The 23,450-nt window shown below is 42.0% G+C and overlaps 1 protein-coding gene across 2 annotated transcripts in view; it reads left to right on the top strand.

The window, feature by feature from the left end:
• The window catches only part of SLC12A4 (solute carrier family 12 member 4), a 425,396-nt gene that overhangs the window by 269,788 nt on the left and 132,158 nt on the right, over window positions 1-23,450 (top strand). For both annotated transcript variants that reach the window (XM_069216265.1, XM_069216266.1), the window contains exons 11-13: window positions 8,874-8,931; window positions 12,110-12,284; window positions 17,612-17,730. In XM_069216265.1, coding sequence (XP_069072366.1) covers window positions 8,874-8,931; window positions 12,110-12,284; window positions 17,612-17,730 — 352 coding nt within the window. The remainder of the gene's footprint in view (window positions 1-8,873; window positions 8,932-12,109; window positions 12,285-17,611; window positions 17,731-23,450) is intronic.

Here is a 23,450-nt window from a genome sequence, read left to right as displayed (position 1 = left end):
AAATTGCTATTGTACAAAATTTTGTATGGCCTATTAAGAGATTGTGTAGAATTATCCCCTTGGCCAATTTCAGGGGGGTCGGGTCCATTGATCCTACCTCTAGCTCTACCACTAGTAGAATCAATCGCCCAATTCCCTAAACAATCCCCGTTTCTGGGTACATTTTCTGCCCTCCCTTTGTGCCTCAGGTTGTCTTTAGTACGGTTGCAGCGATTAACTTCCCTCCCTTGTGGAATTGTCCCCCCCCCCCCTCTGTCGGGGAGGCAAGAATTAACCTTTGGCTCAGCCCCCTTGTTTGGGGCAGAGGAGGGGAATACTTCTTTCCCTCTGACCTCTCCACAAACCCTGACAGTCGATTCGCAAGCACAATTGTTCCCATTCTGATGCACAAGATTGCTCTTCAAAAGATCTATTAATACTAAAACCAGACCCTTAACTTCATCAACTCTCTGGAGAACTTTAGCCAAATTGTCTCTACAAGCTGCTGGATCGTTGCCTTCCGGATCGGGCTGGGAGATCAATGGAGTAGCACTAGAATTAAATATTCCAACTACAGGCATGATCGCACTCGGAGGCACCGGCGGGTCCTCTATAGCCAGCAGTGGTTCAAAGCGGTTTGTACACAGTAGACTTGGAACCACTTCAATCACCGGACTCAACGGAAAAAAAGACTGAGTATTTGGTGCACATGGAGAGCCCCCCTGGGGTATTAGAGGACTCTCTATACTAAAAGTGGGGTTTGGAGTGGGGTCCCTGCAAATATGCGGGCCCGTCCCCCTCAGCCCCAGTTGTTGCATCTAAAGGAGTCTTTTTTTCCCCTTCTTTATGAATATCTCTGAGATTTTCCTGTCCTTGGGGGGGGGGCTGTCCTTGGGTTATTTGCCCCCTTAGTGTGAGTACCTAACATAGACTCGACTTCTTTGACTAAAAGGTCAATTTCGTCAAGTGGATTTAGCTTGTTAGAAGAACCCGAGTTCAAGGATCTATTTGGGCGATTTTTCGCTATTTTGGTTCCCTTAGCTTGCGCTGGTAAGTCTGTAGCCTTCCTTTTCCCCATAATAGAGAACACTCGTAGAATCAATAAACACAAATGCGAGAGAAAAGAAAAGGAAAATAACTCTCTTACTTGTACATTAGGTGTCCTGCCACTGGAGTAACTGGCCCTGCCTGCCAAGCCTCCTCCGGAAAATAACAGCGTCTCACTCTCCGACTAAGTACTTGTTTAGTAGGGTCCTCTGAGTTAAGGCCACCACTAGCAGAGAGGAGCTTATAAGTGCCTGTTGGTAATACAGCTGTAGTGATGAACGGAGCTGCTCAGGTAAACTGCACAGATTCTCTTAGGTGACAGCTAAGCTCCTTGCTGCAAATGAAAGAGGGGGGGCCGAGCCCAGCCTCCTCCGGTCTCCAACGGGCACAGGATGGGCCCGCCCTTGCCCCGCGCACCGCCCGCACGTGTCCCGCAAAGCGGGAGCGCAAGAAGGAATTTAAAGGGCTCCTGCCCTTTACTCGTGCTGGTGCTGATTGCTCCGGCCCCCAGGCGTGTTGAAAGCACGTCCCGCGAAGCGGGAGCGCAAGAAGGAATTTAAAGGGCTCCTGCCCTTTACTCGTGCTGGCGCTGATTGCTCCGGCCCCCAGGCGTGTTGAAAGTATATATGCACACAAGACATTGTAGACTGTGGCAACCAAGCAGGGCCCAGGGTGCCCCCTAACAGAATCATCTGTGTCCTCCACAACCTCAGGAATGCAGCTTGTTTCCAATCTCCCCCACACTGGCCCTGACAGCAGGTCAGGGATGCAAACCATGTTTTGCATTATAGGTTTACATCAGCAGCCTGATGAGTGGGATCCTTGTGATCTGATAGTTTCCAGTCCATAATACTCCTTCTGCTTTCCGCGGACCCTATTGAATTTCTAGCAGACTACTCCCGGCAGAGTATATCACTTTGTCAGCCCCCTTGCATATGCCCATCCCAGCTACCCACTGACTCCTAGTTGGCATAATGGGTGACCCCAATTCTGTTTAATGTCTCTCTTCTCCACTATTAGTCCCAAAATATAGTTTTTTTAATCAGGAGATCAATGTTTCCAGGGACTCACAGAAAAAGGTGAGTTGTTCTGTATTTCATCCTCTAGTATGGCACTTAGTTCCTGCAGAATCATATCCCAGTATCTCTGGATTCTGGGACAGTGTGTGATAAAATGAGCCCTGGCATTGTAGACAAATGGGTGAGGGGATCCTCCCGATTTAGTGAAGCTTAGCCCTGTCTAAGTAGATCTTGTGTAGGATCTTAAGGTGACTCAAATGGAACCGCATGATACTAACCACCTCACAAAGGTGCATCCTTTCAGGATGTGTATCCGGTCAATGATGGTCAGAATCTGGGAGGCCCAGTAATATGCTTGCATGTGTTGCAAGGAGATCCCCCTATTGTATGCAGATCGGTAATGGGTTTTCTAGGCTATCCAGGGAGGGACTCCGTCCCATAACAGTAGTCTCACCTTATTATCTAGTCTGAGGAAGTAATATTTAGGAGTTTTGGTAGAGTAATCATTTTAAAAATGGCTGATCTGCAAAGGAGTGTTAGCAGCAACTTACACCATCTGGCGATGTAATTTTGCATGTCCACCAACGGTCATTCGAAATTGACCTTCCAGAAGTGCTCCTGATTTGTGGTGACAAACATTCCCAAATATTTGAAGCTGTCATCTACCACCCTCAAGGGGGCCCGGACAGTATCTTCTGGGTTGCAAACTCCAACCCAATAGATTACCGACTTAAGCCAGTTTAATCTATAGCCGGAGTAATTTCCAAAGATTCTGAAGATCTCCATGGGTAGATTCAACATCCTTCCGGGATCTGATATATAAAGGATGACATAATCAGCATATAGGGAAATAGTTTCCTTCTCCCATTCCACCAGGGCATCAACACATTTGGTTTCCCTCCCTGGTGTAACTCAGGCCACCAGCGGCTCAATGCACAAATGCTTCCTCAGTTGACACCACAGCCAGGAGAGTCTTAACTTACTTCACTGCATCAAGCCAATTTTATAGTCGCTTTAGGTTTTGTTTGGTAGATCTACAGGGCATGAACCAGCTTTCTTCTCAATGAATGAGCTGTGTTATAACTTAATTGAGCCTATGGGTCAATATGGCTGTCAATGTCTCGGCCTAAATGTTGAAAAGCAAGATTGGGTGGTAGGTTCCCCAGTCTGTTCTTGGTTTGCCAACCTTTTTTATTATAGTGATTAATGCGTGTCAAAGATCCGTAGGTAACTGCCCCTGTGCATGGGCATTTTCAAACATTTGTAGCAGGTATGGACCCATCAACATGGCCATGCTCTTTAACAGCTCCACTGGTAACCCATTGAGTTCCGTTGTCTTCCCACTGTGCATTACTGAGAGACCCTCCTTCCGCTCGTTGACCATTAGTTCCTCTTCCAAACTTTCAGTGCCTTCCTGGGATAGAGTTGGGAAGCGCAGCTTCAGGAATCGTTTGACTCATCTGCCTATGGGCGTGCCTTAAAATACTCACGGTAGTATCAGGCGAAATTCTGGGCTATGTTCTTGCTGCAAGTTTATGTTTCTCTGGTTTGAGTGATGTTTCCCCCACCTATCATGCCTCTTCTTTCCTATGGCTTATCTATGTGAGTAAGCGCTCAGCCTTGCCCCCATATTAAGAGAGACGTGGCTGACAAAATCCTTTCTAGGGTTCCTTCCAGTCATCTCCCACACTACACGGAAGCAGAGAAGACGTTTTGAACCAGGAAGAAGGAGCTTTGTGAAGGTGAGCTCAGAGGTATGGATTTTGTATTCAGCCAACTGTCCGTGTTGACTAATAGCAAATGCTATTTTGTGATTTTGAGGATGCAAAACAACTTTTGTAATCCCTAGAGAATGGGGTGACCGATGACACTTCTGTTTGTCAAAGATACTGCTCAAATCTGCAGGACTCTCCTACAGTCTGACAGCCAGTTGAAAGTCATGATGTGTGAGTGAGAATAGGAGGGGGTCATATGATGTTTGATGAGACATGTGACTTTAACATTGGATCATACGGTTTCTGTAAAGAGGTTAATTACACCTGCCCGATACTGGGCTGTGCTTGCCCTAAAATCTTGTGGCATGCCTATTGGATAGTATGTATGGGTGACTTGTCTCTTCTCTGACTGCTGCCCCCCTTCATACTCCTTCACACTCCTTAGCCCTCCTTGGTTATGCTCCCTGTGAGAAATTGGGTTGTTGATTTAAAGGGGGGGGGGGGTAGCCCCTGAGCAAGTAATAGCTACAATCCCTGTCAGGGTGAACACCAAAATTCACTAAATTAACCTGAGCTTAACCCTCTGGTAGCTTGGCACAAAAGCAGTCAGGCTCAACCTGAATGCAAAGCATTAAGTATTGATGCAGCACGCAAACAATATTAAAGTGAAAACACAACACAAGAAAAATCCTGCACCAATTTAGAAAAAGAGTACATTTTAATAAATTAACAAACAATATTAACAATCCAATTAGTAAAACTGGAGTTATGAATTTTTCAAGTGCAAGATAAAAACATGCACCTAAAAGATCAAAGTGCCTACAGCAGTCATCTAGTTGCGCAGTACGAGGTCAAAGTTGAAAAATATGACCAACCGGGATGGAGCGTGGATACAAAAAATCCACGCTCTGGTCGCTGCTTACCTTCGGACTTAAAAGAAATTCAGAGAGAAATGTTATAAGAAGGTAAGGTTCAGTGGGGTAAGGCTGCAGTTTGTGTCAGACAAGGAAGCACCATTGTTGGGGATTCGTTGGACGAAGTCACAGTGAAAATTTCTACATTTGAACTTAGTCACTTTTTTGGAAGTCAGAAGTCTAGAGTGGGACAAAGCTGGAGGCTGTAGCCAACAAGAGATCCAGGAGGCAAGGGACCCCTTCGACAAAGGACTGTTGAACAGTTTTTATTATGCTGCAGGAAAGAACGTGAAGGAAGGTGCCATGAAGTCATGCCGACGAGTGATGCACCTTGGGCAGATAGACGAGCAGGTTGGTCCCTACTCGGTTCTTAGCGCAGTTTTTGCCAAAAAATTTCTAAGTCCCAAGTTTTGGATTTTGGCTATCTGAGCACCTTTAGCACCACCATCAAGGATTGTAGGGGCACCACTTAGGATTTAGGACTCACTCAAGCTGGGTCCAGGTGCGGGTTCAAGATGGTTTGAACTCTCCTTGAGGCTCTGATCAGGAGGCCAGCCAGCTAGTCCTTGGAGTCACTCTGGTAGTCCTTGGATCAGCAGTGGAACAAAGCTCAAACTGCAGGGCAGACCTCTGAGGGCTCAAGGCAGACTTCAGGGATCAAAGTGGTCTTTCCATGTGAAGCAAGGCAGTCTTCTGAAGTACACAGCAGCAGGCAGTCCTCTGTGAGTCCTACCACGGGTCCAGAAAGTGAACTGAAGAGTGGGTCTGAGGGTCCAATTTTTATACCTGGTGCCATCTTTGAAGTAGTAGAAGTTTCTAGAGAATTCCCTTTCAAGTGCTTGAGGTTTCCTGCTTCCACTGCCCTGGCCGAGTGAACAATGCAAGGGTGACAAGTGCTTTGTTTGAAGGTGGAGCACAGCTTATTCATTTGCAATTGGGGCTGTGCACAACTCGCATACCCTCATCCTGCCAGTTGATGGCGCATCCAGGCACACCTAATCCCTCTATTGTGTCTCTCATACAGAAATTAAAAAAAAATCCAACTCTCAGCTGCACCCAGTCATGTGACCCAGCAGCAGGCTGCAGGTACCAAAGAATTAGGGCAGGAAAATGCCAACTTTTTAAAAGTGGCATTTTCAAAATTGGAACTTAAAATCCAACTTTACCATGAAAGAGTATTTTTAATAAAAATTTCTCAGACACCTAACATGAAATGTATATCTGTTACCAATAAGTTAGCACACATTCAATGTAATAGGGCAAGCCATTGTTATCTTATAGGAGAGGTAGGCCTCACAGTAGTGGAACATTATTTTAGCATCTTTTCACTACGAGAACATATAAAACTGAAAAGTACATGTCCAACCATTTAATTACCATGCACCCTGCCCTTTGGGTTACCTGGGGCCTACCTCAGTGTTGACATATGTAATATAACGAAAGTTGAAGTCTTGGCAAGGGAGGTTATGTTGCCAAGTCAAATTTGCAGTTTAAAACTGCACTCAGGCTGCAATGGCAGCCCCAGAACATGTATCAAGGGGCTACTTAAGTGGGTGGCACAATAAGTGCTGCAGGCTCACTAGCAGCAGTTAATTTACAGGCTATGGGTATACAGTATACCCCTTTACTTGGGACTAATAAATTAATTAAGTAGGCCAATCAGGTGTAAGCCAATTCTACCATGTATAAGGAGAAGGCACAAGCGCTTTAGCACTGGCTAGCAGTGGTAAAGTGAACAGAGTTCTTAAGCTAGCAAAAACCAATTCAGCGAGTAGGAGGTGTGAAGGCAAAACATTTGGAGGTGACCCTGCAGAGAGGGCCAAGTCAGCTCTTCCCCTCCCACTTCCCACTGGCAATCGATCGTGTTCATTCCCTTCTTATTTTTGTCTAGATGTGGCACATACTTACACTTCCTGTTTGTGGAGGGGAGTAGTAGACGAAATGACTCCGCTGGGAAGGTTGCAAGAGCCCTCTGTTTGGGTTAGAGGACTACAATGCAGAGCATAATTGTGGGGATCCACAAGGAGTGGTGGGCACTGGTATCCTACATAGATGTTCAAGTTGTTGGGTCCCTGGCTCACACTTTCTGAATTGCTGTTGATTTGTTTTCAATGCAAAAATCAATAAATATAGATTTACATAAAAAAAAAATCACCCATAGCATGAGTCTCCCACATCCTATACTTTGGCCCTCATATAGTACATTGCCAAGTAATGTTATAGGCCCACACAGATATCTCTTCTTGCTACATCTTTCACAATTTTGTCCAATCATGAGATCATTTTTCCTCATGAACTAATGTACTGTAGAACAACACCTATAGCATGCACCTCTTAAATTAGCTCTCATGTCCTTGCCTGTGACAGACAATGCCACTGTAGCAAACACCATGCCCCAGCATGTTTTTGCTATTCATATTCAAGCCCCTCCTAATGATGTTTAGACCTCTTCCCACATTACTTTTCAAGTGCTTGATACTTTATTAAGATCATTCAATATTTTGTGCCAGTGAAGGACTAGTAATAGGCTATAATCTCAATTGTACTTTGAGTGCGACAACAAGACATAGGTTGATCCTTTATCAACTGATATGTGCCCCCCAAGCACTCCCTTTACTAACAACTAGTACTTAAAAGGCAGTGCCAAACGTGCCACTATTTCATAGTTCTACTCACTCACTAGTTAAAAATGTGTGCTTGCCCAACCCTACATTTTGCTGGCACTCAAAATACTTTCTTAACTCTTCACCATTACATGAGACAGAACACGGTCTTTTATTTTCTACTTTTATATTTTGCTATCTCCACATTACCCCTTAGATAAAATGTTGGCTGCATCCCAAATTTGTTAGCGTTTGTCACAGTTGATCTGATCCCTTGCTTTTTTGGCCTTCAAATGCTGTTGTGGCAAATGTGGTGTAACCTCCAGCGTTTCTTTAATCAATAATTGATCAGGGTAATTCATATATGGCATAATGGGATCTGGTCTAAGTGCCAGAATCTTCACAAGCAATTTCGCTTACTGTTGGGATGCACTATGAATCTTTCCAGCCTGCATACTTTAATATCTTTAGTGAGTTACTCTAGATGACAGCGCAACTTATCTTGTTTTTGGAAGTCATTAGTCATGTGCAAATGTTTGCATTATGGGAAAGAAAACAGTTTCGTAAATTGGATTTTAAACCTTGTAGACCTTTGCTGTTACGAATTGTCATCAATTCTTCCACTTTCGTACCAGTGGCAGCTTGTGAGTCTATCATTTTGGTTAGTATTGGCATACTTTCATATTCTGGTTGTCTTTGGGTTGAAGTTTCTCAACCTGTCTTACATTTTGTGATTGGTCTGATTTAGTTTTTTTGTTTTTTTTGTTTTCATCTTCTAGTTTTGGGAGATCTAGCTTCAGTTTATATAAAGTACTGGACAATGGGCAAAAAAGGAGTTTTTGTAATCATTTGGATATCGTTCCCTCGCCTTGAATCTTCCCATTTTGCTTCTTGCAGAGCCACATATATAGGCATTTTAAAGAGAATGCCTCCTCCATTGTCTGGTTCAAACTTACTTTCTGTGTACATGGAATCCAGGAGGGATGAAATAACTCTCAGCAGTGAAATATCAGCGTGAATGATGACCAAGATCCCAATTCCTTTTCATAATGTAGGGGATTCATGAATAATATGTGTACGAACAAGAATGTTGGAACTCTCAAGTGCAATCCTTAGTGATGGGAAACTACAAAATTCAAAAAAAAAAATTCTTACACCAGATAGTCCATGTAACTAGGTGGCTGAATACTAGGCAGGTGAAAGTGAGGTAAGTAAAGGTTTGTTATTGGGGGGATAGCATTTCCAGGTACAACGGGGATGGTCTGGGGTGACCAGTCTCCCGGGAGTCCATCCTATAATGGTACTGAATAGGGGTGGGGCGTTTGGCTAGAAAGCCTGCCTGCCAAGGTTTTCCACTTTACCATCATGAGGGCTTTGTAGACATTACCTAAATGCATCAAAATGAGTTTGTATGGTTGCCGTTATTTGTCTATGATGCACTTTTACAAGCCGGGCTAAAAGAACACGTTTGTTTCCCTTATCTACACCTGTGTGGCATAAAGCCACCATAGGGGAAGAGTTTGGTCATGAACACCCAAAGCATCTGTGCTGTTTTGACATAAAATAACATACTTGATCCTTGACTGTTACATTCAGATTTTAGCACTGTTGTGTTATTCGGAGCCTGCATTGAAGGAGTTGTTCTTAGAGATAAGTAAGTATTATTACATCCCTAGAAACGTGACAAAACGTTTGCTTTTATTGTTGTGTCTCATTATTCCGCATTACCTGTGTGCGCCAATTTCCTTTGGATGTCTGATCCTGCAATTTCTTTCAAGGAAACACACATACTACAAAATCTGTATTTTTGTAACAGTTGAACGTTGATTGCATTACCGGAACATTTGAACTGTCCACGTCTATGCTGAAGGTTTGTCTGCTATGATGCACCCAGTTTCATTTCTTACCATATTTCTATTAATCTCTGCTTTAGAAACAGGAGAATGACGATTTGGTAAAGTTTTGTACTTCCTGAATGGTAATGGATTTTGATGATCAAAATGACAGTTTCCAGAGGTCAAAAAGTAATAAATTCATGCTATTATAGTTATTAATACCCTCAATCTCTTATGTGTGGCTGAGGGAACAGTGATGGGTTATTAGTCTGCAACACTTTCAGGTATTACCACACAGCAGCTGGGGACAGAAAGGTGATGACACTATGCACCATCTGCCAGTTGAGCGTTTGTTTGCTACCCAGTTATATAGATGTTTTTATCACACCAATGCCTCAACACGCGCCCACTTCAGGTTGCTTCGAAACACTGTAAGAAAACAGACTTACAAAAGATTAAAGCAGAGTTCACCAGAAGCAATCAGTCGGTTTATTGTGAGTCCTTAGTGTGATATGTGCTTGGGGGCTTCCCTTCTCTACAGAGGGCAATAGAAGGCTATTGCTGAGAGATGCCACAAGTTTCACGTAGTTAATTACTTACAATTTTCAGTTTTGCACTCTTTTTCAACTTGTCCCCCTGAACACAGAGCAAACATGTTTATCATGGTTCCACGTTGGTTACTCCTCATGATCCCAGTTTTACCAAACATACGCTGGCTCCTCCCAGTCAAGCTGTCCAAGGGTAAGAGATGTAATGTTGTGCTAAATTAAGGAGAATGAGGTTAAGGAGTGCCAGGCACGGCTGTATAGTTTGAAAGGGGGCATCCTGTCAGTAGAAAGGTATTTGGGTATTTTCCAGTCTGTCTGTGGGAAATCAGCGTTGCAGCTGCACGCAATTAATGTACTTTATGGTGGTGATGCAACTAGTAAAATATTGATGCTGGCGCCTTCCAGAACCCAAGTGCAGGGGCTCTTGATTTAGGGGCTTTGCCATGCATAGCACATGGTACTCTTTACCAGGGGGCATTACTTTTCACCTTATCTTACGGGGCAGTAGACGCACTTTGTGGCACCCTCGCTGAGGGCGCTAAAATAGCATGAAACTGGCATACCAGAGCTTGTAGTCTATAAAATACTGGTGCAAACCTTTTCAAATTGCAGCAGCTAACTTCATTCCCACCCGTAGAGCAGTCTATCCTGCAAATATTAGATTTATGTTCATTGATTAGTTTTGGTACACATGTACCATTGACAACTAAGGGCCTAATTAATAAAAGTCCTACATTAATACAGTTTCGGCCAGTAACAACAGTCACGGGTCCGGCTGGATGTACACAATTCATGGAAATTCTGCTGATCTGACATGTTTCACCCGAAGACTCCATCTGCGGAGTGCTCTGGGTGAAATATCATAGAAAAATGCACAATTGTAGGCAAAAATGACAATGCCTCCAGCCCCCATAACTCCTCGTTTCTAATCGCACCATGAGTATACCCACTTAAAACCCACAGTAGCCTTGCTTTCCAACAGGGTGACATAGTTAAACCTTCTAATGTGTGGACGGACAGATTGTAAACACAAAATTAAATCACTCTTTCTTCCCATGCGAGGAAAAAAATGAGTGGATATTTCACCCCCTCTGCTGAAAAATCAAATCTGGGGGAAAAGAGCCCCTGTGGTGTCCCATCATTCTAAAGTCCCACCCCCAGTGGCGATGTGGTCCATCGGACTATCCACGTGTCAGCAGTTCTTGGTTAGACCCATCTGTACCCCTCCAGCATACCCCATATTTATTTAGACCAGCAATAACTTTGCGTAATTGTGGGCAGTGTTTGCCACGACAGCGCAGGCTCTGTATTACCTATTTGGTATTTGCTCTTCCCATAAAAGGGCAGAGCATTTTTTTGCCTTGTCGGGTCTTCCTGTGTAAATGTAGGTCCAACTCCATCATCTGGAGTCCTGTCCAGTCCTTGCTGCACATTTCCTAATTGTGGAGTCATTCGACCTTGATGCAGATGTGGCTGTTAACATAATCATGAATCAACACTATAAATCTCTCTTTAAAAAAAAAAAAAAAAATTGTTGGGGAGTTCTTTGAATGCTGAGTCATTGCAAAGAAAACCTCCCAAATACCGTTTTGTAATCAAGCAGGTGCAAATCACTTAGAATGCCATGCATTGTAAAAGAAATGCCGGAAACACAAGCTTGGTGTGAGTAAATAACATAGTCCTTACAAGGTAGGCTTTTAGCAAAGCAGTGCCAAGTGAAATAGTAATTAGCTTGCACTTCAAAGCCTACCCCAAAACTCAAAAAGAACTACAGCCCTTTTCCCTTTTACAAACATTCTTTCGTTTTTGAGGCAAGTAAAACAATTAGGGATGAAGTTCGATTGATTACACTTCCCTGCGACTCTTCAGAAAGTATTGATCGGTAGTCCCTCTGTATACCCCCTAAGGATATAGTTGCATTAGGGAGGTAATGAACGCGTCCGTTTAATAAATGTCCACTCAGAGGACACACTGGCAATGTTCTTGGGTTGTTGGCAGCCAACCAACTTGGAATGGCGCCCTTCTAATACTCATGTTCAACTTTTATGACAAGTGTATTGTGTCATTGTTTTGAAGGAATGTGTTGGTATTTTGCTTAAACCGCATGATATTTCAAAGAAGAAAATGAAATTACTTCCAGGCTTAAACGCACTCCTTAGTACACTGAAACGATACAATTCCAATGGCTATTAAATTCAGAGCCAATTTCAATTTTGTTTGTAAGGCTACGGTGAGAAGATGGGTTGACATCTAGGTGCCACCGTTCTGTAATTTGGTTGCTTTAACTTAACGAGGCCAGCTTGGCAGAATGCATGTTCTCATAACTCAACCTGAATGGGCAAATTGTAAGCAGCCTTAAAAACATGCGGATTCCTTTAACCACCTATCAGTATGCAGCACAACAGATGTGTAAAATGAAAAGCTTATAGTTGATACATCTTTTTTCCAGGTATGGTGATGCGGTGAACAAAAACTTAGTTGTGGGCATCCTGTCTTGGCCTTCTCCCTGGGTCATTGTGATAGGCTCATTCTTCTCCACGTGTGGGGCAGGATTGCAGAGCCTTACAGGAGCACCTCGATTACTGCAAGCAATAGCTAAAGACAACATCATACCATTTTTACGGGTCAGTATACACTAAGCCTTTTCTTTCTGTTAAATAATATTGCACTCTTGAGTACGTTTGCTTAGTTAATATAGTATTGCATTCATAGTTGTACTGCAGGTGGCCCGACTTTACTGTAAAGTAATAACTGCCTTTCCAATGCCTGCCACCAAGATGTGTGTTGAGGAAAATGTAATAACATTGTTGGGATTGTTTTATGTGCTGCATGTTTTAGGTATGTGCAGTTGAGCATGTTCTCTTAACAGCAATATGGTGTTCACGGAGAACTAAAGCATTTTTTCTCTGTGTATACCATTGGCAGTAATTCACTGATGTTAGTCTCCATCTTGGAGTCTTAGGCCAAGAGCTATATCTAGTCTGGAGAGGTGCAGTTTCTTCCAGATTCCAAGAAAACACTTGAAGTGCAATGCTGCTTGAAGTAATGTGAAGATGATTCTGAGAAAAGCTTTGAGAAAGCACATCTTGATGTATTCCTGACACAGAACTCCATGTACATTTTGATATTTCAGATTTATCTGCCATGAACTGACAAACCAGGAGTTTAAAGTAGGAGGTGAATCAAATAGACTACTATCAGAAACTTGATTTGTGTGGCTCATCATGACATGCCTAAATAAACAACACGCATTATTTAGTACAGTACTGCACTAAGGACGTTTGTAGTCTTTACTATAGGCATGAAAAAACATGGAACAACATAAGCACACATACAAAAATGTGCAAATAAGTACCTAGCCCTATATATGAGGCCAATGTAGAAACGATTGACTCAGCCTTACATAGTCCTTCATGGTGACACAATTCAACATAATTGTGGAAAAAGGTAAACCAATTATAGTGTAATGAGTAGTTCAGAAGACTAGAAGTATAAGAACAATGACTTCATCTTTTCTGTGTGCCTCAAACGTTGTCCTCTGTTCCCTGACTGAATGAACTATGAGACCCTCTTTCCTGACTGGACCCAGGTCCACATGGCTTCCAACGCCAACCTTTCTGGGACACCTCTTTTACTGCTGAAAGCCCTAGACGAGTGGTTCCCAACCTTTTCACTTCTAGGGGACCCCACTTAATCATTACGTGAACCCCCCACTGAATCATAATTGGAATCCGGGGACCCCCCACAAGTCATTACTGAAAGCCGGAGACCCAGGCCTAAGCATTGTCTATGATTTGAATTGCAAACCAATACACAAAATATACTGAAAAAACATTCAGTTAACAAATACAGTAATAATGACACATTATTTAATTCGTAAATACATATTGATAAAAAAATCTACATTTAGTAGAAAGGTTGGAGTTTTTCTAAAATTAATTGAGGCCGCTCATCTTCCGTTCCATAATCTGTTGGATGCACCTGCACTGGCCCCCATGAATGAATCTGAGGATACCAATTTTCGTTTTTAGCCTCCTATTTCTAATTACTTCACATTTACAGTTTGTTTTAAACTGTTCAATTGTACGTTTAGCTCTTTATATACACTGTAATAATCTGTTAATATTAATTTTTTGAGTAGATGTGGACCCCCCTGTCGAGTCTTTGTGGACCCCCAGGGGTCCCCAAACCCCAGCTTGGCAACCACTGACCTCGACTATGAAGAACCTGAAGGTCAAGAGAGTTAATATATGTCCAAGGAATAGAGAAGGCTTCCGACTTGTTCACAAGAACCTGGTTAACTACTGGGTTGACTGAGAGGCTGAGACCTGCACCAGGGATGGAAAGCTCGATATAATGAATGTTAAGAGAACTGTTCAAGAAACCTATTTTCCTGAACCACACAAGAAGTGTGCCTGATTTGGAGGAATGAAAATCCATATGTATTGATTCCAAAACCTAGAGACAAGCATTCAGCTGTCCAAGGGATGGCCTTGTTTGATAGCTGCAGAACTTGAGTTCCTCAGGAGTTTTTCTTCTCTCACTAAAGCTGTTCAGCAAGTGAGCCTGGTATACATACATGAGATGCCCGAGCCCTCTAAGGACTCCCAAAAATATTTGTTAGTGGGAAGGTAAAGATTTACACACAGCTCAACTGCCCTCTTTATTCTGACTATGTGCATTTGTGAGTTGGCCAATCAGTGTCCTTTGGTTTTGGTAGACCCTTGAAATGGACATGGACATTTTTGTTTAATTATACATTTTGCATAGCCTTTCTATGTCTATTATCGGCTTTGCTGGATCTGAAAATAAATATAAATGAAACCTGCCTCCATTTGGGACAACCTTTCTTTGTGGATATATATATATATATATATATATATATATATATATATATATATATATATATATATGTGTATATATATATATATATATATATATATATATATATATATATATATATATATAGCCATCTTCATCCATTAGTCTTTACACAATGGTCTGTTCACATTTTACTTCTACCCTGTAAAACATATAGGAGGGGCACTGGGCCAGTCTACTCCATCCATTGGCTGTCTTGCACTATGTGTGACATCATTTTGTCTGATAGCAAGTGAGTACAGCTGACCAACAGGAATACAACTGACCAACAGGAACTTATCTTTAGGAGCAGGTGTGATTTTGCTGCTAGCCCAATCCATTGTTTTAATATTTTTGTGTGCTTGCCAATACTTTTTGCATATTTTATATGTTTGAAAAAACATATCTTAAGAAACTTGGCATGCTTGGAACAGCCAGACGTCCTGGCTCCGTCAATGTTTGTTCAGTTTTAGGTCAAAGTCTGGTGCCTGGTTTCTATTGTATGCCACTGCACTCTGCCACTCCACTCTGTGCCACTGCACGCCACATCACTCTGCTCCGAATCACTGCCCTCGACACCAGTGGTTCCCAACCTGTGTTCCGAGAACCCCTGGGGGTCCGCAAAGCCTTCTCAGGGGGTCCGCGACTGCTTAGAAGATTAAAAAATATTAATAAATATTGACAAATTAGGGCCCAAGCTTCCAGTAATGACTTAGTGGTGTGTCCCCAGATTTCAATGATGATTCAGTGGGGATCCCTGGGTTCCATTAATGATAAAGTGGGGGTCCACAGAAGTCAAAAGGTTGGGAATCACTGCTCTATCCCAATGAACTCCACTCTTTGCAACTCTACGTAACTGCACTCTATGCCAATGACTTTATGCCACTGCACTCTACGACTCTTTACTCTGCAACACTGCACTCTGTCACTGAACTCTGTCACTCTACTCTCCACTACATCCCACTCCACTCTGCCACTATACTCTAGACCACTAAAGTCTGCACCACTGCTTTCTACTCTGCACCACTGCATTCCATGCCACTCTACACAACTCTACTCTGAACCACTGCACTCTGCACCACTGTATACTTTACCACTGCACTCTGTCACTCTTCTTCACCACTCCATTTTGCACCACACCACTCTAATCCACACCACTGCACTCTGTGGTGCTGTATTGTAACCAACTGAATCCTATGCCACTGCACTCTATACCACTGCACTCTACAACACTCTACATTAATGCTGTCTACAACAGTCCAATCTACTCTATTCTACTCCACACTACTTAACACCACTGCACACGCCACTGCACTCTGTAAAATTCTACTGCACTCGGCATCACTCTAATCTACACCACTGCACTCTGCAGCACTCCACTCTGTGCCACTGCACTCTGACACTATACTCTAATCTGGACTACTCTAATCTGAACCACTCTAAACTACTCTACTTTATCCCACTCTATGCGACTGCACTATATGCTGCTCTACTCTAGATCACTGCACTCTACGCCACTCTACTCTGCACCACTGCACTCTAATCTACACCACTGCACTTTGATGCTGCATTCTACGCCACTGAATTCGTTTGCTGCACTCTAAGCCAATGCACTCTACACCAGTCTACTGTTCTCTATACCACTCCACTGTGCACCACTCTACAGAACTCTACTGTATGTCACTCCAATAGATGACACTATATGCCACTGCACTCTGCCTCTGGAATCTGTGCCACTGAATTCTGTGACTCTGCATTATACGCTGCAGAATTCTAAACCTCTGAAATCATTGACACTCTACACCACTCTACGCTGCTGCACTCTATGCCACTGAATTCTAAGCCACTGCACTCTGCAACATTCAATGCCAGTGCACTCTACACCAGTACACTCCACTCTAAACAACACCACTGTACGCAACTCTACATGACTCTCCTCTGTCACTCCAGTACATGACATTCAATGCCACCCCATTCTACAACACTCTACTCCTCTCTTCACTATTACATTCTACAACACTTCACACCACTCTCTTCTATGTTACTCACTTTGAGGTATGCTCAACAGCAGCTGTGCCGGTGTGCAACATGGCTAAAATACATTGGCAAAGCCAGTAGCTCTTGCATAGGCGAGACCTATTGACTTTGCCAATGCTTGTTGATAACATGTGAATGCCTTTTGTAATTTTCTTCATATTGTCTTTTTACATGAACTTAGTGTGAACGTTTATTCTCTCTGGTACTTTATTTCTGGTGTTGTTGTATTGGTCTGTTCGATGCAAAACTTTGCATATTTCCGAGAACTGTTTTGCTGCTCATGAGGAGCTACACAGTATGAGCCAAAGTGTCCCTCTGTGGCACACTTACCGCCATTAAATCAACCACAACTTCTATGGTTCTGGTCGCTCTCTCCATACTGTGAAATGGAATTTCTACCAAATGAATCACTATCGGCTGGGAACTTCATACACATTTTGGTTAAATGTGCAGATTATATAAATTCATGAGAACAGTGTGGGAGCTGTGCTGTCTTTGATTATAAGGTTTAAAGTGATAGCATAGTTCTTCATTACTTGAGTTCATTTTGATTATTCACTTTTAATTTAGGGCTCTCTGATATGGAGAGTGCTATTAGTCCCTGTTACACTGGCCTTTCTAATTTGAAACAGTGGGCAATACTGAGACCACATCATACAATGACTAAACCTTCTGATTCTAAAGTCTCTGTATTCAATGAGGAACACATAGAATTGTGAGTACCAACTTTATCAGGTTCAGAATCGCATCTCATGTATGCCACATGATTTCAACAATTAAGATGTTAAGATAAAAAAAATGCAGTTTACAGTGCGCAGTCCTCAAGAGGATACTTCAGTAAGAACACCAATGCTGTGTTTTTTAATACTGACCTGGTTAATTTTTTTGCAACTTAATATATGAGTGTACATTAAAATAATGTGCTTTGTCCAGACCTCTATCAAAAACTACAAAGTCAAATTTGACTGTTTTTCTTTAGGTAAAACAATAAAACAAATAAGAGGAGATACCATTGTATATAAAATACATATAATAATTTTGTTTTTGCTTTCAGGTGTTTGGTCATGGAAAGGCAAATGGCGAACCCACATGGGCTCTTCTCCTGACTGCATTAATTGCAGAGCTTGGAATTCTGATTGCTTCCTTGGACATGGTAGCTCCAATCCTCTCTATGTAAGATACATACTGGCTATTGTGTAGTATATTTAATTTGCTATTTTGCTGGTGAGAATGATTTACATATAAGGCCCTTGAGGGTTTGGACAGGTGTGGAGAAATGTAGGGTTGTCATTTGTACCTCTGAAATTGGGTGCCATCTCCTCAGCCATAGGCTCAGCTGATTGGTCTTCAGGGGTGCCCTCTAAAGGGCCAGAAAGTCTGACGCCAAAGTGAATTTTCAGAGTAACCACTAACGGTAAACTATTTTAATCTATGATTCATGGTATTTTGTGTATATTTTGAAAATGTAGCAAGTTTGTTTGCGACCCGCATCGGACATCAGATTTAATACCATCATATCTGCGATCAGACAAATAAATCTACTATATCTCCCTAGCTAGAACTTGGTGTGTACAGGTCAATAACCCATCAACATTAATTCACACACATTGAATTATTCTGTCATTAGGAACATAGCTTCAGGGTGGTGTCTGGGGTGTTACACTCCCCTAAAATTTTTATTATCTAGCAAATAGTTGGGTACATGTGCTTACAGTGGAGTAGGATGAGGTGGCTGTCAGATATCACCTAGGGCTTTTACATGCACACACAGAGAAAAGCATACACACACACACACACTATCTCTCCTCTCTGTTTTGAGGTTCTTAAAACTTGGTTATTTTACTGAATAATGTTTTTCAAGTAACCCTAACAATCCACACTGCTATCCCTTCCCACTGCCCCTTAAGCCCCCTCACGCTCTTCTCAAATGTATTTTACCATGATATGCCAGGACGGTTTGCTGGGAATTTTGAAGCCTCCCCCCCCTCAATTTTCCTGATCAAGCTACTCTCCATCCTGTCATCAGGCTGAATATGTAACTTGCCAGTATAAAAACAGCTCACATAATACTATTTTGTGTATTCATATCATTATTTGTGTCTGCTAGACACCTTTTGAAGTAGATACTCCACCTCACAAAAGTCATCTTCAAATTGCCTATTATTTAGGAATTTGACAGGTCGATTTCCACTCATTTAACACACTTTTCTTGCTTTTTGAGAAGATGTTGACTAAAAAAAATTACTCCAGAATCTCCTAAGGACTTAATATAACAGGCAAGGCTATTTTTATTGGGTGCTTGTTATTCCAATGACACTCCTTCCTCCAAGTTGCAGCACCTCACCCACCTGAATGAGGATTGAAAAGGTCAAGAGTCTTCTTTCTATAATTTCTCAAGCTACCTTTTGTTCTGCCACTTTTCATTTCTTTGCAAATACATAGTCTTGATACTAAAAAAGGTTTCTTAGAACATATCTTGCGACCTCTTTATTTATTTATACTAGATTTATCCTTAACCCATTCTTTAAAGCTGTGGAAATTGCCAAGGCTTTGCACAAGATGCTGTAAAGAAAATGAAGAAACTATTGTTTATCTCTGTTTTTGTTTGTAAATCACATGAGATAGAGCAGTCACTGAGTGTCCCTCTCTTGCTCTTTTGCTTTCTGCCCCTCTGCGCTTTCTTATTCATACTCTTATCCCGCTTCCTCTTGCATGTGTACTCACTCACAACTTTGCACTCTCCCTCATAATAAAGGATCTAATCCTGCGTTAGAGATAAGATGAAGATTTCAAAGGTAAATCCACTGGCCTCCCTTATCTTGGTGCAGGTCTTTTTCCTGGCATTGGAAAAGAGTAGTCAATCTGAAGCCTGTATGAATTTTCCAGCCACAAGCCTGAATGTTTAGCTCTGGGTTAGAGCCATCTACAATTTAGAAAAAAGAATGACAACCTAAGGATCGCCAGTATCCCTCCAGAATACCATAACAGTAAAAGTTGACTCTCTGCAATTGATACTCAAAATCACGTTTTGCATTCAAAAAATGAGTGGAGATCCTGGTGGTCTTAAATAGTTTAAAGCTTCCAGTAAACCTAGCCTTTCCCTGAGTTTCACTATCTGATCATTAAGAGCTTTCATGCTTTGTGTAATGTCCATAACCTTGGAGCTTAAAATGGTAAGATTCTTGTCCTGAGTTATTTGCATTGCTGGATCTCCAACTTTCAGGCAATGTGCCAAATATCACCTGTCAAAAAAGAGTGAGCAGCAGATTGTCCAGGTCATCGAGGGTTGTTGTGGAAAGTTCCACTTTGTATTGCAATGCGCCTCTCTGCTGCTAGTAAATCAACCGGCACCTTGAGTGGTAAGTAGATGCTCGCCATCTTTTAAACAGCTAGGTTTCTCTGTCTCTATTGACTTGGTCTCCTTTGAGCAACAGTCTTTTGTCCTTCAGTCTTATCAGATCCAAAGCGCTTACTGAGACGTCAGTGGTTCTTTTTCCTTTTACTTCCTCTTTCCCTTTATTAATGACCATTGGCAAGGCTGAGCACTAGGTCATCAACTGCATCCTTGAAACTTAACCAACCCAGTCTTGCCTTGCATGTTGATATGAATCCTAATTTGTTGTAATAATTGGGTTATGTTGGAGACATTTGGCATATTTCCTTTATCAGAATGTTGGTCGCTATTAGAAGATTTGACACAAAAAAAAACCTTGTCCACCTTCGGTATGTCAGTATTAGTTACCAGTAACTGAAGAAGTCAGTTGCACTAATCTCTGGTTGCTGCTGCAGACTTTGGCACTGCTGGAACCTCTATCACCACCATAGAACATTCTTTTGAAGTTCTGATTTATTTTGGGGCAGCGGAGTGGCACACACTCTTTACTGACGAACATGCTGGGGTGGCTCCATGGCAGAATCCTTACTCTGTTTTTACCCCCTCAGACAGAGTGCATCATTTTTGCTTGCACAGATTAAAGGTCTCAGCAATATAGACTTCTGGCTGGTGTACACTAAGCTATCTAAAGACACTGGTGTGACAAGTGTCAGAAGTCTATATTGTGACATCTGTAAACAGGTTGGGGGCCAGATGCTTGGACTGACAGTTGTTGGCACTTTTTTCAGTGTGCATCATACCACAAGACAATTGCTACTGACCTCAAGGGCCAGCCATCCTCTGAAGTGTATCTTACAGATATTTTCTCTTTAATTTAAACATACATGGAGACCAGTTGGTATGACACTGCTAAACCAATAGCAATCCAGCACATTCAGATGTCTGAAATATAACATCTAGCTACAAATAGTTAATGCCTGCTGTGAAGGGAAGCCTACTGCGTAGGGTCTCACAAGAATGTTCCAAAACATAAGTCATTCTCACTAAACCACAATGCAGCCTCGCAACCTGGTGAAGCTCTGATTGGCACTCTGCCATCTGGGAGCTCAGAATACAGGCACACTATGCTTGCTTTATGTAGAACATATGCTCTCAGTACAGAGTATATTCTAATAAGATGAATTAGTTTTGGACATGGATAGTATTATTCAGGGGCGTTCATGTATGTGGTCCGCTTGCTAGTCATAGCCCCCAGCTGGCATAGACAGTAAAAGGAGTTCAGATGTTCCTAAAAATATCAAATTTTGTCTGCAAACCCTAAAGATGGTTTAGGCTAATTTCAATTACCAGCGGTTAATATCTTTGACCCAGGAGGATAGCTTCAGAGGGGGTTGTTTGGGGCGTTACACCCCCATAAAAATTCATTATTTAATAAATAGTTGGGGGGTACAGGAGGTTTCAGTCGGGTATGATAAGCTGTCTGTTCAATTTCATCTGGCACTTTTAAATACTTTGACAAAAACACACACCCGTCTCTGTTTGGAACTTCTTAAACATGGTTATTTTAAAAAATACTGTGTTTTAACTACCTACCCCTTACAATCTGCACTCCTTTACCCTTCCACTGCCCGTTAATTCCCCCTCATTTGCTGCTTCCCATAAAATAATTAACCTGATATGCCAGCGTGATTGTTGGCAAATCTGAAGCTCACACCCCCACAGTCATACGGACCAGGCCACGCCCCTGCTTTGTCTGTTTGTTTCTAAATCTTAATGTGTGGACTGTTTGCAAGGAGAGGGCTTCTGAGAAGCCAGAAATATTTCTGCATCTGGTGTTATGAAAAAACACTTACATTTTGTACAAGTTTTTGTCCAATGTGCTGTTCTAACCAAGTACATATTGAAACAAGTACAAAAGGTTCCCTTAAGGCATAGATCACAAAACTGTTTCCAAGTACAGGATAACATCTGATGCTATAATTGTAATGGTCTAAAAATGTGCTAAATCATGTACTTTCTGTTGCACATCCATGGGATTTCACTACAGATTTACCCAGATTGCTGTGACATACATACTTTTGAACCCATGCTTGAGATCGATATCGAATGTGTTTCATGAAACACTGTTCAGGTTGCCAACATATGCAAGGCATGTCTATAAACAGTTTATTAAAGACGTGGTTGTTCTGAGAGGACATGTTGGATTTTTGCCTAGAGGTCCTTTGCAGCTTGTTTTAACTTACTAGTCTCCATTCAAATGTTCTTAAGAATTTGCCTCTTTTGTGAGAGAGCTTTCAGTGCAATATGAAGGCATAGTCCTAGGACTCATATCAGCCATTCATAGCCTTCAGGAAGATAAAACCTTGTTGAGGTCCTTTAGAAAAAAGAGGTTAAAAGGTCTTGCAACTAACATTACTTAGTGTTATTACTAAGGAAATAGAAGGCCACACGGAAATGTTACAGCGCTATGTAGTAGAGGACTCACAGTACTTGGTGTGGCAGTGCTGCATACACACTAATGTAAGAACACACAATCCAGGAGAACAGCAATAATGGGCCAGCCATTTCTTCAAATAATGTTTCAGTAAATTAGCATCAATTGTACCTTCTCAGTTGTGCCCACTGCATGTTAATAATATGTTCTGGTCCTATGAAAGATGTAGTCCTGGTGAAGAAAGTCAGTTCCTTGTAGCTACAGGTCTCAATTGTATGTAGTTTTTATAGAATCATGTGTGTCCCTCTCTCATTTGATTCTAGGCAATATATACACTTTACATGACCTATCAAAACTGGAATTCTTTCTAATCCTTTACATTTTCTAGATGGTGGAGCCAAAAAAATAAGGTTGTTAGTCTAAGTTGTTAAATTAGCTATTTTGAATACTGTTGTGTTTACCTCATTAGTGAACTTTAATGGACTGTTCTAGTTACCTAGTTTTAAGCACCACACACAAGTATGACGGGCCACTCCCAAATGTACGTAATACTCTGTTTACTCCTCTGTCATCACACCCTGTCCCGGCTCAGTGTACCTCTTCTCCTCCAAAACTATCGAAGGGATTTTCTTTAATAAACTTGAACACTGTCATTCATCCAGCATTCTATATGTTCCACTGCAAACTGTCTTTTCCTCGTCTGCAGTGCCTTTTCCGCCTCTATTCCATGCTTCGCATCCTTGGCCTTACTGCCACCTTCAATAGCACTGGTCATGGCTTACACCTGTAAGCAATGTCCAACCAAAGCTGGGGCTCCTTTCTATCCTTCAACAAGTCTTTCTGTCTTTCTGCTAATTTCTGTGCTGCAATCTATTGCTAGAGGATCACTCGCCGTCTGCTAAACCCAAGTAAGACTGCATGCTTTTTACTTTCCCATGCTGCTTGTCTTACACTCTAAAAATCATCAAAATTGCTTTTCTTGTTCCCTCTTTACTTAACTCCCTACCTTATCGGCAATCTTGGTATCCACTTGAGCAGCAAATTCAGGATAACATGGTGCATTCGCTCAAAAACTATCTTGTGAAATATCAGCTATTAAGCAGCTTCTTTAGCTCAGTTCATTTT

Source organism: Pleurodeles waltl, chromosome 12 (genome assembly GCF_031143425.1).
Source record: "Pleurodeles waltl isolate 20211129_DDA chromosome 12, aPleWal1.hap1.20221129, whole genome shotgun sequence".
Classification (NCBI taxonomy): domain Eukaryota; kingdom Metazoa; phylum Chordata; class Amphibia; order Caudata; family Salamandridae; genus Pleurodeles; species Pleurodeles waltl.
This window is presented reverse-complemented; position numbering and strand designations above follow the sequence as displayed.